Source organism: Pagrus pagrus, assembly GCF_965226575.1.
Source record: "Pagrus pagrus genome assembly, chromosome: 19".
In the NCBI taxonomy this organism is placed as follows: Eukaryota; Metazoa; Chordata; class Actinopteri; order Spariformes; family Sparidae; genus Pagrus; species Pagrus pagrus.
Window position 1 is genome coordinate 6159012 of NC_140203.1, and position 17753 is coordinate 6176764.

At 41.1% G+C, this 17753-nt stretch overlaps 1 protein-coding gene across 1 annotated transcript in view; it reads left to right on the plus strand.

The window, feature by feature from the left end:
* The window catches only part of LOC311275417 (netrin receptor UNC5D-like), a 188949-nt gene that overhangs the window by 140365 nt on the left and 30831 nt on the right, over positions 1–17753 (plus strand). Inside the window, exons 6-10 of the mRNA XM_084383965.1 lie at positions 7236–7410; positions 8497–8664; positions 11672–11836; positions 12182–12214; positions 14967–15152. Of these exons, the coding sequence (XP_084240091.1) occupies positions 7236–7410; positions 8497–8664; positions 11672–11836; positions 12182–12214; positions 14967–15152 (727 nt within the window). The remainder of the gene's footprint in view (positions 1–7235; positions 7411–8496; positions 8665–11671; positions 11837–12181; positions 12215–14966; positions 15153–17753) is intronic.

Sequence of the window (17753 nt, forward strand, 5' to 3'; positions counted from 1 at the left end):
TGAACTCATAATGAGCCCTCTGTGGACCTGACCACTCACGTCTTCTGTTGTGTGTAATGTGGGTTGTAATTTCTAGAAAAAAACAGTGTTGGAAACAGTATTCAGAGATTTTGTCGAACAAATTCAATATTTTCTTCTAAAATGTTGTGAGAAGTGAGTACAAATTTGCAATAAATCAAATAGAATACAAGCACCTCCAAATTGTACTTGAATAAATGTACTTGCTACATTCAACCACATTTTAAAAACAGGCTCAGGCAGGTCAGGATGAGCCTGCCACGACAAAATCCTTCCTTCTTCCTTCCTCCATCCACCCTTGAATCCTCAATGACAAATTGAGTGGCAGAGAGGCATGTCAGAGGGCTCCACAGTGCGTGTCAGAGACTTTGCAGTGGGTTTCAGTAAAAGTGGTGGCACACACTCTTTTGGCAAATGGTGAAGTAATATTTTATATGTGAGGGAGCTACTTTCTGTTAAAGATTGGTGCCAATACTGAGCCTATTAAGCTGATTGGGTATCTTGATATGATCCAAAAATGTTCTCTGCCATTAAAAAAAGCCGTTTCCACCAGACCTGTGCAGTATATGTAAAGTGATGTCCAGACTTCCAATCAAAAATATCTGGGGTTTTTGGCACAAACACAGCTGGGAATTGTCTCGAAGTCTCCTTAAAAGTATCCAGTGGTGTCAGGCTTAAAGATGTTGAAACAAAGTGGTTTCTTCTACAGTAGATTCTGAATATACTGACAACTAATTTTTCACTGTAACAATACAACAGTAGCGAGTTGACACATGGACCGCTGCAGTGTCCGCATAGCCCCACCTCTACCAGAAGTAAATTAACATAGAAGCTGCTGTACGTAACACACAGTGTACAAACATTATTATTTTTATCTTTAAATAGAAATCAAACATTTTAACCCTTCAATGCTGTGTCAGTTTTTCCCATATTTTTGATATTAGTTATTGTATCGAAGTTAGAAATTCCTGTACTGTTACAAAACTATCCAGCGGTTTCATACTTACAAATGTTGCACGCAGTGCTTTTGAGGAGATCAATATATCGTCTTTTATGTCTATTGTGATATAGCCTCAAGATATTGTGATATTGTTTCAAGGCGTATCTCTCCGAGCCCTCCTAGTTCCTACTACCAGTAACATCCATACATTAATGGAAGGCTCGGTGCTTGGTGCCACAGCCGTCTCTTGTCAACCCGTGTATATAAAAGAGTGTTGTCGTCAGATAGTGAACAAACACGATTAAAAAGTTTTAATTATTAGCCTGGAGCTTGTCGCCTAGTACCATATTGACATATACTGTATTAGATGCTGCCCATGGGGACTGTCAATATTGTATCAGGGCTGGAGCCAAGGTTTAAAACAGCAGCAGAGGAGGCAGGCTTGTCACAGAGGCCACTTTAGAGGAAGCAGCAGACAGAGCAACTCAACCGTCTACCCACACACCTATCTATGCATCTAATGTATATGGTGACTGTTTGTATTGTACCTTATTGCAGCATAAACATCTCTCTATGGTCAGCCTGACATACCTGCCAGCATTCAGCTGTGAAGAATAGGAAGATTTTCTGGGGTTATTGGCGAATGACCTACCGTCAGCGCCCTCGCCCCCGTATAACTGTCCACCACAGATTTATAGAAGAGATACAAGGAGGTGAAACTAGACTTTTAATTAGTCTCGAAAGAGTGAAAGTCGGAGGCATGTTTCTTCTTCTTGGGATCTGATTCATCCGATTTTTAGCAGCAAACTGAGCGGACAGACGGCTCGAGCGAGGCGCTGACGAGTGATGCACGTCAGGCAGGGTGGTCTGCAATATAAAATCAGGAGACTAAGAGGAGAAATTACACTTCACTCCCATGAAAATCCGGCGTTTTCTAGCATGTATGGCCTGATTCAGTTAAGTCAATTCCTGTATGTGAGCATAATGAATTACCTGAGACACTGATGTGTGCGCTGAGCTGGTTGAATGGTCAGGTGTGCTACGTCCAGAGTCACAGGTAATAAATTACTGGCCAGGATCCAAACACAGTTGCCCGCGGTCAGCGTTACTGTAATAAACAGTTATGAAAGTTTGATCACTCCCCCTCCTTATAAAAACACACCAGCAGTGTCATTTCAATTACCCTGATTTAAGACATCGGAGGGCATTTCACAGATGTTTCATCTTTGATAGTGTATCTTTATTGTGATTTATAATGGACTACCCTACACCTAAGATATGGATATATTTGATTGAATACAATACACTTCCTCTCCAGTAAGGCTACCACAATGAAGTTTATAACTTTTGAAGGGTAACAAGGTATTTCATTAATTGTACCGTGTTGTATTTATTATAAAGCAAAGTATTCCTGTTCCTTTGTTGACCCCTCCATTAGCAGGCAGATTCACGAGTAAGACAAATTTAACGCGCACCAATGACTTCGCTCTGTCTTTGTGCTACATGGCAAATGAGTAAAAAACACCACTCCGCATCACTTTAATATCAGATTAATGAGAAATTGCTGCAAAATAGCTGGTGGTTGTGAATATATTGTGCTCATTAGTTTTTACTCGCTACTTTGTGATAGAAATTAGATTTGTCATTGAAAAGAATGTGTTTAATATAATTCAGTGTGGCACGTTTTCTGCTTTTGCTTCAGGCAATGCATTTGGTTTTAACGCTGCGTTTCCTGAGGTGACACATTATCCACTAAATGTTGAATTATATTTAATTTACCACAACATAATGGTTGAATCTCGGTAGCTGTCAAGTTCAATCTCGGCGCTGCTCTATAAATATGCGTCCCATCTGAGTACATGTCGGGAGAGAACAAAGGGTTGAGGGTTAATTTTCAATTTAGTGAGTTTAAGTTTCTCTATTACACTTGTTTATAGCTGCCTGCAGAGGAAAGTCCTTCACTTTAAGTCGTTTTTTTCTTATTCTTCTTTCTTATTCTTCTTCTATGTGCTGAATGGAGGGACAGTAGCAATTTGTGTTTGAACCTGATTAAACAATGTTTGTAGTTGCCAAACTGACCTTACAACACTTAACTTGTGTAAATTATAGTTTCATATCTTCTTGTTTGATGGATGTGACTTTCTCTCACCTCAGAACAACATGCACGTGCAGTTAAGTAAAAATAGCCTGCATTTTATTGAGTGAGGATATAAAAGAAGAGTAATATAACAGCGGGCTCGCGGTGATAATCTTTCATGTTGCTTGTATAATAATAATAATAATAATATGTAAGATAATTACATTTATACTTTTAATTCTCAGAAAACAAGGCACAATAATTCACCCGTCTACCATTCGCTTGCATGAATCTTTGGCATAAACTAATATTCACCACTTTTCATTAAGTCATTCATGTTTTTTTTTCCCCTCTGTTCCTTAGAGAGTATGCACACTGATGCCCTATATTGCCTTGATGATGATTGACGCGGTGTGACCCCCTTGATTGACAGAATAACCGACGTGGCTGATTTTACAAAATGCATGCCCCTTTGCTTTAAAACTGTCCAGTAGAAACAGGAAGTCATCGCTCTAGGAAGGAAGGAACCTTGAGACCCGTGGGGACATAATAAGTACAATCCAACAACAGTCTTACGCTAAATAATTTTACTTTGAATTCTCCAAAATCAATGCAAGCATGTCCATGTTCATTCCCTTCACCCTGCCCCAAACAGTGCAAGCCACTGCCCTATGTACTGTATGTCAGCCTCTTGATGATGATGTATGCGGTGTGACACCTGTGATTGACAGCATGGCAGGTTTTTTTTTGCAAAATGCATTCCCCTTTCCTTTAAAACTGTCTGTAAGAAACAGGAAATCTTCCCTCCGGGATGTTTGAAAATTGTGTCCTCCGCTGAGGAGGACGAGTTTCAACAGAACAGTAAACTACACGCTGCACAGAGCCAGAACCTGTTATGATAACTAAAAGTGGAAAATAGTATGAAAATGTGTCATAAATCAGGAGAAATTCAGGAGAATTGCGAGAGGGCAATGAAAAACCGAAGTCTCCTGGGAAAATTGGAAAGGTTGGCAAATATGCCACAGTCCACCTCCCACTACCACATCAGCCCAGTAGCACATATACCGGCCCAGTCATCCATTTATCTCCCGACAGATCGTCCTTCAGATCCAGCCATGTTCTCTGCCTGCCTGAGTTTCGCCTGTTATGACCCCCCGCCTGCCTTATTGGACACCTGCTTCCTACCCTGATCCCCTGTTGGACAAAATTGCCTCGTCTCCCCCGCCTGGTTTTGACTTTTTTTACCAGTTTTCGACCTCGAGTAAACTCAGCCTCAGAGTCATGCATTTTAGAGATGTTTAGTCTGACATTAGAGATGCCTCTGAGGGAGAATCTTTTTCGCATACAGCAGACAATACACAGACTTTCTGTGTAATGTGACCCCGGTGAAAACAACAGAGCTCACCTCTGTCATCCTTTTTGTGAAAGAGGCTGCGGTGTTTGCAGAGAGGGTGCAAGGTTAATTCCCTATGCTTCCAAGATACTAGATAGAGCCACAGTCGATTAGCGAGGGTAAGCTTTAAACAATCAGAGGAAAGACGACTGTGCACCAGACTGTGCTATATATTTATAAGACTGAAACCAAATGAAGGTTGAATTTTTTTAATGATTTAAAATACCACCTTGCACTATTTTTCCAGCATGAAAGATTGAAAATTACTGCTTCCCTAACATAGTAGATTGATGCAGTACAGCATGGATGGCAACACAGGGGTTGATTAGACATTGAAGGTTTGAAATAGCGAAAGGCAAAAATATAAAGACAAGCATTGATAGAATGACCGAAGCAGCCCTCCAAGTCTGGCTGGTTGGCTTGTCTTGAAAGCCGTGGTGCCAAATGATGAAAAAAAAAAGTTGAATTAAAGGCACATGATGAAAGACTTCTCGAGCCGTCAAAAGGAGGAAAAAAAAAACGTTTGTGACAACATGACTCCTGATTTATTGATTTCCCGGCTCAATTTTTTCATCCGGGGTGCTTCGAAAGAGCAAAGCAATCTCTGAGTTTGTTGGCTGTTGTTATATTCCCTCGGCAAATGGACACTCTGCGCAAACACGCACACACACAAACACACTTGGAGTACAACCCCAGTGCACAAACACATGGAGCTCCCAGTGGGGCGGAGTTTTTAATCCTCAAATACACTGCCATAAATCAAACCCCTACTCCCTCATGCCCCAGCTCGTCGCTCTCAATGAAAAGCTCAAGCCAGTGGCACATTAATAGCAATTTACAGGGCCAGTCATGCGAGGAGAGGAGCATCAACAGAACGTCCTTTATTTTGTAGTTTCTTATTACGTTCACTCACTACACGGCCACTGAATTGGTAACTACAGAAGATGTGCCCTACTGTATCACTCCCTCCGACTGGATGTCAACCATGTTATACCTTTCCTACAAACCCCTTATCTTGCAATAAGAACGCGTAATAAATGTACTAAGGCATCCGAGAAATGCCGCCGTTGAAAAGAAAAGGATAAGGAACACACTTTCTGTGGCGCTGTGGTATAGGAGTATAGAGAATAAGGAATGATATCACACTCTTTCCTCAGATCATTCTTTAATGACAGTAAATCAATACAAGAACATATCTCTTGTACCATATTAAAACCTCTGTTTGATAATAGAAAATGCTGAATGAAGAATGAAGATTCTCCTGCTCCAACTACTACAGCGTTGTATCAACACAACAGTGCAACTTATCTGTTTTAATCAGATCTTACATAACAACTTCGTATGATTGTACCTCAACATCGCTGAAACATAGCAAATGTTAACTGCCACAGTTATATAGATATATATATATATATAGGTATATAGTATGTAAATAGTTACTGCCTTTCAAAACAGGGTTCAATATGTGAAAAGACAGATTTTGTAAGCCATTGAGAGATTCATAGACAAGCTGCAGTACTTTAAACGCTGTTCTCTGACACACTAGAAGCCAGTGAGAGAGCCCTGGGAAAATGTGTGATGTGTTCAGTTTTCTCGGTCTTTGTTTGGCAGCAGCACTCTGAATGCGCTGAAGTTGCCTAAGAGTTTTTGAGGGGAAAAACCTGGGAGAAGAGCGTTTAAGTTATCTAACTTGCTGGAAATGAAAGCATGGATTAGTTTCTCTAAGTCCTGCTCGGACATGAATCCTCTGATTCTTGCTATCTTTTGAAGATGGTAGAATACAGACTTTGTAACTGATTTGACAGAGCTGTTGAGTCCAAGATTACACCAAGATGTCCGAACCATATCAATCATGTTAAGCAGCTACAATGTATTTTACTCCAGAGGAGCTTTACCCTGAGGAAAACGTCGTGGTCCGCACAAGAAACGGCTTAGTGATCATGTAATGTGGTGATTCCCAGCAAGGGGTACTCGCCCCATGGCGGGTGTAGCCTACATTTGCAGAACTTCACAAGGAAAGCTCAAGTAATAAACTGACTCAACACAAGAAAATGTGAGGTGATACAACACAAACAAATCAGACTACAAATTGAAGTGTTAGTTGTTAACACATGAACAACATATTAACATGCTGACATTGAGAGTGTGTGGAAACTAGTTAGCATGCTAGCAGATGAAATATTAAGGTCTAAGTGAAGTTTAAGTGGTTGAAATAGGTAATGTTGATTATTTGATATTGTTAGGCAAAAGTGATATTGGCTAAGCTATACAGTTGAAATGGCTAAAAGTAGCTAGCCTAATAAATCGGCTGAGTTTTGTAGAAGAACAGTTGAAATAGCTAAACTGAAGGATAACGGTTGAAATAGTTAAGTTAGCTAAACGTAATGAACAACATGAACTCAAACAGTTGAAATGGTTAGCTTTAAGTAATGTAAAAGTAAATAGTTTAGCTAATAGTAGGCTAATGCATTATACTGGCTTGAACAGCTAAAATAGCTAGCCATAAGCAATGAATAAAGAGTTGAAATAGTTAGCTTAAAATAATGCCTAACATTGGCTTGAACAGTTGAAATAGCTAAACGTAATGGATACAGATTGGATATTGACTTAAAGACTTGAAATTGCATAATATTAGCTTGAATAGTTGAAATAGTTAGCTATAAGTAAGGGTTAAGCTTAAAATAGTGTGAGTGATGCAGATGAAAGCATAGCACAGCCCAGTTAAGCTCATTTGATCGGGCTGTGAGGGTACATCAGACAAAAAAAGATGTTTATGTCAGTCATGCAGCCTTCTCTGCTATTTTCAGGTGGAATGGCTGAAAAACGAAGAGCCCCTCAGCTCTGAAGCCGTCGTTGATACAAGAGGCGACCACAATCTCATCATCTCCGAAGCCCGCCTCTCTGATTCCGGAAACTATACCTGCGTCGCCAGCAACATTGTGGCGAAGAGACGCAGCGCCACGGCCACTGTTGTAGTCTACGGTAAGGTGTCAGATTCAAGACATACAATATATGTGGTTATTTTTTATAAAGAAATGTGTCTGAGGTTTGATTCTGCCTCAGTCAGAAACCCATGACAGTAGAAGTCCTGACGTTTGCCAAACAGATAATCGAAAAAATGTCGAACAGCTTCAAAATATAAAATTTCACTGCAGAAGCAGGCTGTCAAATTGGCAACGTAAGCAAATTCCCCAAAGACAAAAAAAAAAAACAGCACTGCTCAACCACAGCGTGTGGTCTTTTTTCACACAAGAGTCTAATGAGCAGGTAATGGGCAAGTGATCTCTCGGGTGTGTAAAAACAAGGAGACACAGGCACAATATTTACAAGAACTCAATAATTAATAGCGGCGAGGCGGTGACGTGGGCTGTCACAATTCCCCGGCTTTTATCTGCCAGCACTAAACGCTTGTGTGGAGCGCTCTGTAAAGCTCCAGGCTAGCAGAGACCGTTTCCAGCATTTTTATAGCCCCACAGAGAGCTCTGCAGGGACAAGGGAGAATAAATGAAATTATAATGTCATGCTAGCACCACCTCCTTGCACACCAGAGGAACACCTTGTTAATTGGAGTGTTTCAGTGCTCATTTTACTGACCTTTCATCCTGTTAGTTTTATTTTTTTTTATCAAGGAGGACATTTACCGGCTGTAGGAATTCATCCAATTCCTCCTGACATCCCTTTGTTGAGGCCCATCAATCATTAATTTCCTTAATGCTAATGAAGTCTCTGACAGGCTTACGTGTCCTGATAGCCTCAGACAGATGTCCAATAGCGAGGGTTAGTATTTCTTCCTGTGCTATGACAGCAAGCGAGCTGATAAGTCAATCATAGTGCATTATTTTAGGCAACAAATCAGAGGAAGAAGGGGAAGTAGACAGAAGGGAAGACACCATTGATCATCTTTGTAAAAGACAGTTTCTTTTTTCACGATGAGACGTTCATTGTCTCCCTAAGTGAACCCCTGCGCTGTCAGTGTGCTTCTGTTCCCCCTGACAGAAAATATTATGGCCAGTTTTCATTCTTGTCGTATCTCTTCATCTCCTTCCTTTCATTCTTTGACACATACAGTGAATGGAGGCTGGTCATCGTGGACGGACTGGTCCCCCTGTAACGTACGCTGTGGTCGCGGCGTGCAAAAACGTTCTCGCACCTGCACAAATCCAGCCCCTCTCAACGGGGGAGCCTTCTGCGAGGGCATGTCGGTGCAGAAGAGCACCTGCAACACACTGTGTCCAGGTAAGCACAGGGAAGTTTGTCTCTGTGCTGTTAGTGTTTGTGCATTTGCTTAAAAGCACGCTGATTTTTTTTTTTTCAAATCTGCGCTTCCGCCTCACAGTTTTCAGTTTGTAGTCGCGTCTTAATGTTGACTCCCGGGGTGCCTTCAAGGAAACGCTGAGATTTTAGATGTAGGTGCTTGAAAGCAATGCATTCATGAAATATACTGGGAAATAAAAGGAATGGTGCATCATTTTTGGAGAAGCTGCTCATTTGATTTCTTTCCAGGAGTTACATGAGAAGATTAATAACACTCTTATATCTGCTCCATGAAATATGAAGCCATAGCCAGCAGGCCATTATCTTAGCTTTGCATGGAGATGGGAAGCATGGGGAAACAGCTTGTCTGGCTCCGTCTAAAGGTATTAAAATCAGTCTTCCAACACTGAGGCTCAATTCTGTTTCCAATTTTTACCCCCTCGTTATCGAGTGCCCCCTTGCCCCTCAGAACAGTTTTACAAGGGGTGGTGGTTGAAATCCCTCCCCATTAATTGGGACAAGACCCTCGTGTGTCACCAATCGCCGTCGATGGCTTTTATGTAAACAGACGTGATCGGACATTTCCAATATGCCGCCTTCAGGGGTGTTGATCGTTATCGTTGCTGTCCTAGTATTGTTTGTTTCAATCTGTGCGTAGCTTCAATCAATACATCAAATTAAGAGAGCACTGCTTCACTACCTGGCCACTACACATGCTTATAGGCTAACATTAGCACCCCGTGCCAGTCTGCACTGATATTGTTGGAGCGGTACCAATTTGCAAACAAATTTCAAGCATCATGTGCTATCAAAGGGGGAATGTGAAGTTAAGATAGATCAAAATGTGGGACTGTCATGCACGAATCAGCAACGACTGATGTAGTGTTTGCTACTGTAGCTAGTTGGTTGGCTACTGAGACATCAGCAGACTAGTTGGGATTGTTTGATGCCTGTTAAAAAGAAAAGGGGCCTATTTGAATTGAAAGGACAGAGAGTTATCTTATCCCTGAGTTTGAAGTGCATCCATTTATATACATGTATGTACAACTGTTTATTTTTCCTATAATTAGGGCTGCCACCATATCAGATTTTCACTACGCAATTATCATGGCCAAGCACGTTCATGATAAGAGTGGAGAGGAGCGAGTCTGTAAGCATAAGGGTAAAAAAAAGAAACATGTACAAAATTAACAATTACTATCATCTACTCAATTACTAGGAAAAAGGCAACCAGATAAACTCATGAACAAAACATGCACAAGGCCGAACATCTTCATGATATTTTCATGTGTCTATTATTTACACAATATCAATATTTAATTTATAAATATAATATATTGTTCCTTTTTTATTTATTTCCTCAGTGCTATTTATATTCTGCTGCTTAATTATTTAATTTCTAAGCATGGAGATGGCTACTGTGCCACTGCATGTCATTGTGCAATTCCCACATTGGAAATAACAACGAAGCCTTGTTTGTTCAATTTGTACAGAAAGCAAAGTGTAACAAAAGCTGTTTTTACACTTCGGCCATTGTAATGATCCATTTGCTTTTTATTAGTGAGCTTAAGAGGTGCTGGCAGGCAGGTTTCTTCTACCTCTGGACGGAGCCAGTTTTGCTGTTTCCTCTTGCTTCCAGTCTTTTTGCTAAGCTAAGCGAACCTTCTGCTCTTCAGAGCTCCTTATTTAACTGACTAACACTTCACAAGGAAGTGATTATTTCCCAAAGTGTTGAACTATTCCTTTAAAAACACTTCTGTTTGCCAACCGGCTTTTATGAATTTTCCAATGTCAGCACGTCCTTGAATGCATTAATGGTGGAGACGTTTCTCTCTGCTCATAAACGAATTGGCACACATTATTAAAGTGAAAGTGACGGAAAGTGAAGGCAACCAAATGGTCTTTGTAATTGATTACTCACGAGAGTTTAAAGTCTCTGTAAGTTGATTTTCAGTACCTGAAATGAACAGAGAACTGTGTCAGCCTGAAAAGTAGGAAATCAGTTTAAAAGCTTGAGGCATGCTTTGCAGTTTAGCAGCGGTCTCCTCTAGTCCTCAGTTACATTTCACCGTAAATGCACCGCGTGTCTCCACTGCTGATACTGACGGCGGGTTGTATCTGAAATCTAATGCGGTGGAGCCTAATTAAACAGCAAATGAGAAGAAACTAAATAGGAAACGGAGAGAGGGCTTGAAAAAAAAAAGCAAGCAAGCGATAAAGAGAAAGAACAAACAGCAGAAGCTTATAGCGTGTGAGATGCACAGCAGCAGTTCCTGTTATCAAAACTTCAGTGTAATCTGCTCCACCCAAGTGTTTTTTCCAGACAAGCCCGAATTTATGATTTCAACCACAGCACCAGTATAAAAGAAAAAGCTCATCAGGTTTAAGTGAAGAAAAAAAATTATCAGGGGAAGGCAGTGCATTCCTCTAAATATTATCTCCTCTTTGCCAACCGCCTCCTTCTGAAGAATTCTTTCTACCGCGTCTGAGTTTGAACATAAACGGCGTGCATTTGCGTTTAGATTAGCAGGAAGAAGGCAACTTTTAGAGCATTTGGAGGTGGAAGAGGAGACTTGATGGAGTGTGGCATAAGCAGAGTGTCTTTGTGCTCCAAGTCAGCAAGACGGCAAAACATTCATGCACCCGCAGGAGGGAAATGTTTTTGTATAGATAGTAGTTCAGCTCTTACCTTGAAATTGTTTTTCATAAAGTCCCAGAGAACTTTTAACCGAATCCACTTCGCCTTGATGTTTGAATCTTTTGAAGAGAAGTGAGCATCTTTATCGTGTCGGTTGATTTTTTTTTCGCCTGTGTATCTTTTTTTTCCTGTATTTTATTCATGCGTTTGTACTCGTGCTTGTATGAGCGTGTTCGTTCGCACATCTCCATGTAGAGTTAAGGGATGACAATGCATGCGACCATGCATTATGCACATGGCTGCGTATGTGCATCCCTTGTATTCGTAAACATTTGTATCTGGTTCCTTCAGTGGATGGCGGCTGGGGAGAGTGGAGCGAGTGGTCGGCGTGCAGTTCAGACTGCGAGAGGCAGCGCAGCAGAGAGTGCACGGCTCCGGAGCCCAAACATGGAGGACGGCTGTGCGACGGGGTGGCGCTGGCTACAGACAACTGCACTGGCGGCCTCTGCACACAGAGTGGGTAACATCGCCATCGGCATCTCTTTCCACTGATTCATGACGAGAGGGGGAGAAAAAGATGGTTTAACATCGTTACCGTCAGTCCCATTGTGTTCAGGGACTGTGTCATTACGGATTTACTGTTCATAATTTTTTGGCAGTGTGGGCTAGATCATGATCGTCATTATAATCATGCTCATTAGCAGCAGCCTCATCCATCTTCGTTATTCATCCACTCCACGTACATAACAGACAGTGTGCACAGGCATGGATGCATACACAAGTAGTAATCAAATAACACTTGTATTGTTCAAAAAGGTTGAAGAGAAACTTTCAAATGCTGTTTTTTCTCTGTCTTTGCAGATCGGAAGCTGCTACATGATGTTAAGCCACAGGGTGAGTTTTCTCCTCAGCTTCCATTGCCTATATAATGTTATTTTAAAGATACAAGCGTCTACAACGATGCTACTTCTGTTTGCTGACAGCCTCACCGCTCTCGTTTAGTGTCGTCATCATCGTCGTCATAAATTACTTACATTGTTTCACCTGATGCTGGGCTATTTGTTGGAAACGCGAGGTAACAAAGTCCACGTTTGACGAGCGAGAACGGTGCCAACACAATGTTTTCATTGGGGACCATCAGCGGCAGCCATTCGTCCGCTTCGGCGCGGTGAACGGGCAATAAGTGAGAGACATTCAGCAAGACAACGAGAGCATATTATGCTAAAACAGGAAACAACACTTACATTATGATTGCTGGAGAGTAGCTATCGAATGAAAAGGAATAAATCCCTCTGACAGGTGCGGTTGTGAAAACCAACACACTGCTGTGCATGACTCATCATGAAGTCTCCCTTAACTTAAAATAGAGGCGAGGGTTATTTTGGATACAGATGTTCTGACTGACGGCATGTATGAATACTAAGTGGAAAATACAAGTCATTCTTCAGTTCATTGCTGGCATGCATTTCAGCAGATGAGAAGAGAAATGCATTTCTGTTAAAAGCGAGTCACTTTCCAGGCTCGCTGGGAGCGTTTCTGACTCTAGGTGTGAAGTTTAGTGAGCGTCTTCTCCACCACTGGCATCCATTTTGACTCTTACTGAAAAAGTTAGTTCATGTCTTTTATTGATGGACTTTAACAGTAATTAACTGAGTCGCCAAGGGTACTTGAAAGTGCTTGGATTAAAAAAAAGTTAAGACCTTGAAAGTGTTTTTACCGAGCACTAAAGGGGTCCTTGAAAGTGCTTAGATTTAGCCTACAAGAGGCGCTGAGTTGGAGCCAAGCTTGATGTGCTTTGTTCGAATCTATCACTCTCTGAGTAGCCTGTCGGCATACAGTCATGTGCTGATCACCATGCTGTGTCAATGACTGTTGTGCCTCGATAGTCTGCATTATTCAGGTTCTGGCTCTGGCTTTGGGCGAGTGTCACACGGGCCTGTGGTGGTGCAAGAAGGGCACAGAATGAGCTAGAGCCACCAGCCAGATGCTGGTAAAATATGCATTTGGCTGATAGATTTACTTCACTCACCAGCCAAAAAAATACAATGGTCATTTTTTTTGAGTGGCAGGTGAAATTTAACATTCTCTAGCCATTTTACTAGGGGACCAAAAAGTTAACTCTGCACCCCGGTCGCAAGCTGTCGTCAGGTGTCCCTACCACAACCAGATAGAGGGGGAAATAAAGAATGAATAGCTCACCGGGAAAAAATAAATTGTGCAATGTGTTCATGTTCACACCACAAAATTATAGCCATTGTTTTGTGGCTTGAAAGCTAACATTGCGTAGCCTACAGCTCATACTTTCTTTTGATATATGCAGGCTACCTTTAATGATAAAGAAAGATTAAAATCTATATGTATTTGTGTGCACGCCTGGCAAAGTTTCATCCTCATTAAAAATAAAAGGATTTTTTTCCTGGCAGTAGCAGGTGAGGTGTAATTACGGTAAATAAATTACATCTTTGTATAGTGCTATGGTCGGTTACTGTTATGTGAACATCTATGTAAATTATTGGCCTTAATTTTAAAATAGTTTTTCCTTGAAACGTGCTTGAATAAGTCCTTGAAATACATTACAAAAGATTTTCAATTAAACTTTATTACACAGGTACAATTGTTTTAACACTTAAGGATGATGCTCAGTTCTATAAACTGCTCCCAACCTTTATCGTCTCAGTGACAATTAGCTGTGAATTTTCATTAACACCATTATTTTTAAATACATCAGGTACAGAATTTAAAGCCACACAGCCAGTGGTTAACTCCTGAATAGTTATTGCTTCATGCATTATTGCTGACTATGTTAATGGGCCATTTATGTGTTGATTACTACTGTTTATTCTGCACAGTGACAGAAACAATTTGATTCCCACTAAGCTACAGGCACACGTTCTCCTTACTTGTCCTTTAACACAGTTACGTATGTTTGTTTGTCGGAAACGGGGAGAAGAATGCAGCCAGGCTGCCAAAACTTCCCAAGCCCTCAATTAACCTGCTACTGTAGCTGTTAATGCCGCTTTGCATATTTTGTCCATTTCTCCTCATTTGAGCTTCAGGCTACTTAGAGGATTTCTCAGCATGTCCTGTTTCAGTGCAGATCTCATTATCTTTTAAGAATAAGCTAGCAGCCCCTTTATTTCCCGCTCTTTCTTTTCTCTTTGTGGAGTTGGACGCCGCAGTACTGGTGGGACCAGATAGAGCATAATCATTGCCGATGAGCTAATTTAATGAATTGGTTTTGTCACATTATCCCAGTGGAACGCAGAGTGCCTCCAACAGCAGAGCCAAGCAGTGTTTGAAATGACAGTCAGGTGCTGGGTTGATTATAATCGCCTTCCTTCCGAGGTTCCTCATTAGCAGCTTTAACACTCCAGGATGGAACAATGAAGCTGTGCATCAGGAGGCAGGGCGGACGAGGAACAGAAAACAAGAAAAGGCGCTAAAGTAGTTTGAAAACCAAGGTAGACTTGGCTCCGATAAAATATTTTTTTGCAACTTTAATTCAGTTGATGTTCCTCTGCAGCACGGTTTTCCAGTCTATTCTGGGAGAAGATGTCTCCTCGCGTCCTAATTAAGCGCAGTGCACTTTAAAAAAAAAAAGTCGCTGAAAAATGTGCTTCTCTCTTACTCACTCTTGCTTTCCAAGGTGTGGAGAACAGCAGTGACGTGGCCTTGTATTCGGGCCTTGCTGCGGGGGTGGTGACGGTGGTGCTTCTGATCATCGCTGTCACTCTTTACCGAAGGAGCCAGAGTGAGTACGGTGTTGATGTCATCGACTCCTCCGCCCTCACAGGGGGCTTCCAGTCCTTCAGCTTCAAGACCTCTCGTCAAGGTGAGCCAGTGACTCCATGATGCCCACCTAAAGTTGTGCCATAAAGTGCTACACCCGTGGTGAACAAGCTTGAAGTAGGGCTCGTGAGAGAATGATACAATAATTAATGAAAGCTTTGGGTTTCTGCGATCAGATACACACCATTTATTATGCTTCCTGAAATCGTTTCCCCCCCTAACAGTCCGATCGAATCCTGAGGAGGACGTTTTCAGGATATGCTGAATATCTGCAATAGTACAGCTGTTTGGTTAATTTGCTGGAGCCTGGTGCCATGTTGGATGATTTATTTAATTAATTATGATATGCACGCTGTTTGATTCCTGTATAATTACATTCAGCACACCCCATAAATTAGAGAGGAGAGTTGAAACACACCTATCATTCCTGCGGCTGTATGATAGCTTCAGGTACTTAATCAACTCAAAGAGGAGGACCTCAAACAGTATGTAGACCCAACAGTTGCGGCTGCTAATTATGCCGTAGCCCAGTATAGACTCCTGCCTTCATCCCATTTAAATGTGTGAGTTGATTTGCATTTTTGAACTCGCACTGTGTTAAATCTCTATCAGGAATCGGGGGAGGCGAAGCTCAACATGCATGAAAGGAGTTCTGATTGTGATTTCTTCATTTAAAGGTCCAAACAATGTTCTTTGAACTTGACTTTGTCAAAAGAGGTTGCTAAGGAGCAGTTAAAGACAAGTACTTAAATTGCCCTTCAGCGCCTCATTTACATAAATATAACCTCGGCCGTGCAGCTACATCCACCTCGGCAAAATGGGTTCATCTTCATTCTCAAAATGGCCCGACACAATCACAAGAATCAGTCCAGTGTAAAGGGCATTTGGATTGCATTTGCCATGGTCGTGTCTTTGCAGAAATTACTGATTAAAATGTTTAATTATGTATATTGTATGCATATTGTTAATCACAAGCTTTGTGGGCAAAAATATGAGGATTTGATTGATGTCATGTTATAAATTAGAAAAATGGAAATGATGGAGCTTGAGGACTGCAATTGCAATTAGGGGTTTGACAGAACATCAGTACATCGTATCACGTCTGGTGCATCTTTATCGATACATTGGCGGCGAAAATTGTTATATTTATTGAAACATTCTGGCGAGCTAGTCGGATCCCTCTGCCAGCAGAGTCGCGTAGTCACCTGGGGGAAAAGTTTCGCTCTGGCTCTGATCCGCCAGCGGAGGTAGTAACATGGCCGTAACAGAGGCGAGTGGTCTTGTGCTGTAGCGTGTAGAGGCAAACCTTCATTCGCTATTATGTAATCTGTGTGTAAAAGGAGCTAGTGTGTTCATGTGGTAAAGAGGCACTAAACTAAGACTCTATACACTTTACAGTCGTTTCATTTCACTTATCAAATTCAGTGTAATTGACATCAAAATGCAGTGAATAAATACATAATTCCTGGTTTGTCTGGTTTTTTTACCTTTTTAGGGGTATTTTGTGATATAAGTTACTCCCACCTTTAATTGCTACCATGGTATTTTAATTATGTTGAGGTTAAACAAAGGGACCCAAACACAAGACACACAGGCAAGACAAGTAACTATCCACAAATAGACAAAAGGCAGATAGAAAAACTCCAGAAACCCAAGAACAAAAGCAAAAAAAAAAGTGCAAACAAAAGACAAAGTACAAACCAGGGATAACACGGGGAATCAGAAACAAAAAGCCAGACGCACATCAATGATGATGATAATGTGAAAGGGAGACACAGGTACACAAGGGCAAAACAAAACAGCAGACTCAGAAACAGAGTGGACAAACTGACAAAGAGAGAGGGGAAGACAAGGACTTATATACACAAGGGATGATTAAGTGATGGAGCAAGAAGGGCGGAGAAAAGGACAAAGGTAGGAAGTAGAAAGTTAGACGTGACTCAGGAGGATATGACTTCAAAATAAAACAGGAAATAGACGGAACGAATGAAGAGGAGAGGAAAGACACATGTTTTATTTTTCAGCCTCTCTGTAGGTGACAAAAATATTTAAAAAAAAAAAAAAAAAACACAGAGAAATATGGTTGGTTATGTTCCACTTCACATATTATAATGTCATCACATCAAGTCATTTTGTGTAATTAAAACTGCAGAACATGCCAGCGAGCCATACGGTCATGTATTTATATGTATATTTGCGTATGTATGAATTATGCATACATTTCTGTGTATTGTGATATAACAACATCAATTATTAAAATGCTTTAGGGCCCAAAATGACTGTATTTAATTTCTCAGTTTGTTCACTTGAGCCCTCTGGAGATTCTCGCTGTCTGCGCTGTGGTGCACTAAATGTCCAATAACATACAGCATAAAGCTTAATCTATAAAGCAAACCATGCATTTATTGGTTTATTGCAAACATCAGCACGCCCCAAGCAATAAAGGCTCACTGGAAAACTTGTGGTAACAAGCACATTTTACGTTCTAAACAAATGTACAATTTAACTCTAATCTATTATTACTTAGACTTTTCTTCTGTGCAAATTGTTGACAAGAAGTGCCTCATCAGGGTGGAAGGTTTGTGGCATTACTGGCTGTTTCAGTTTTTATCTCACTTATAACAAAACTTCAATAAATTATTCA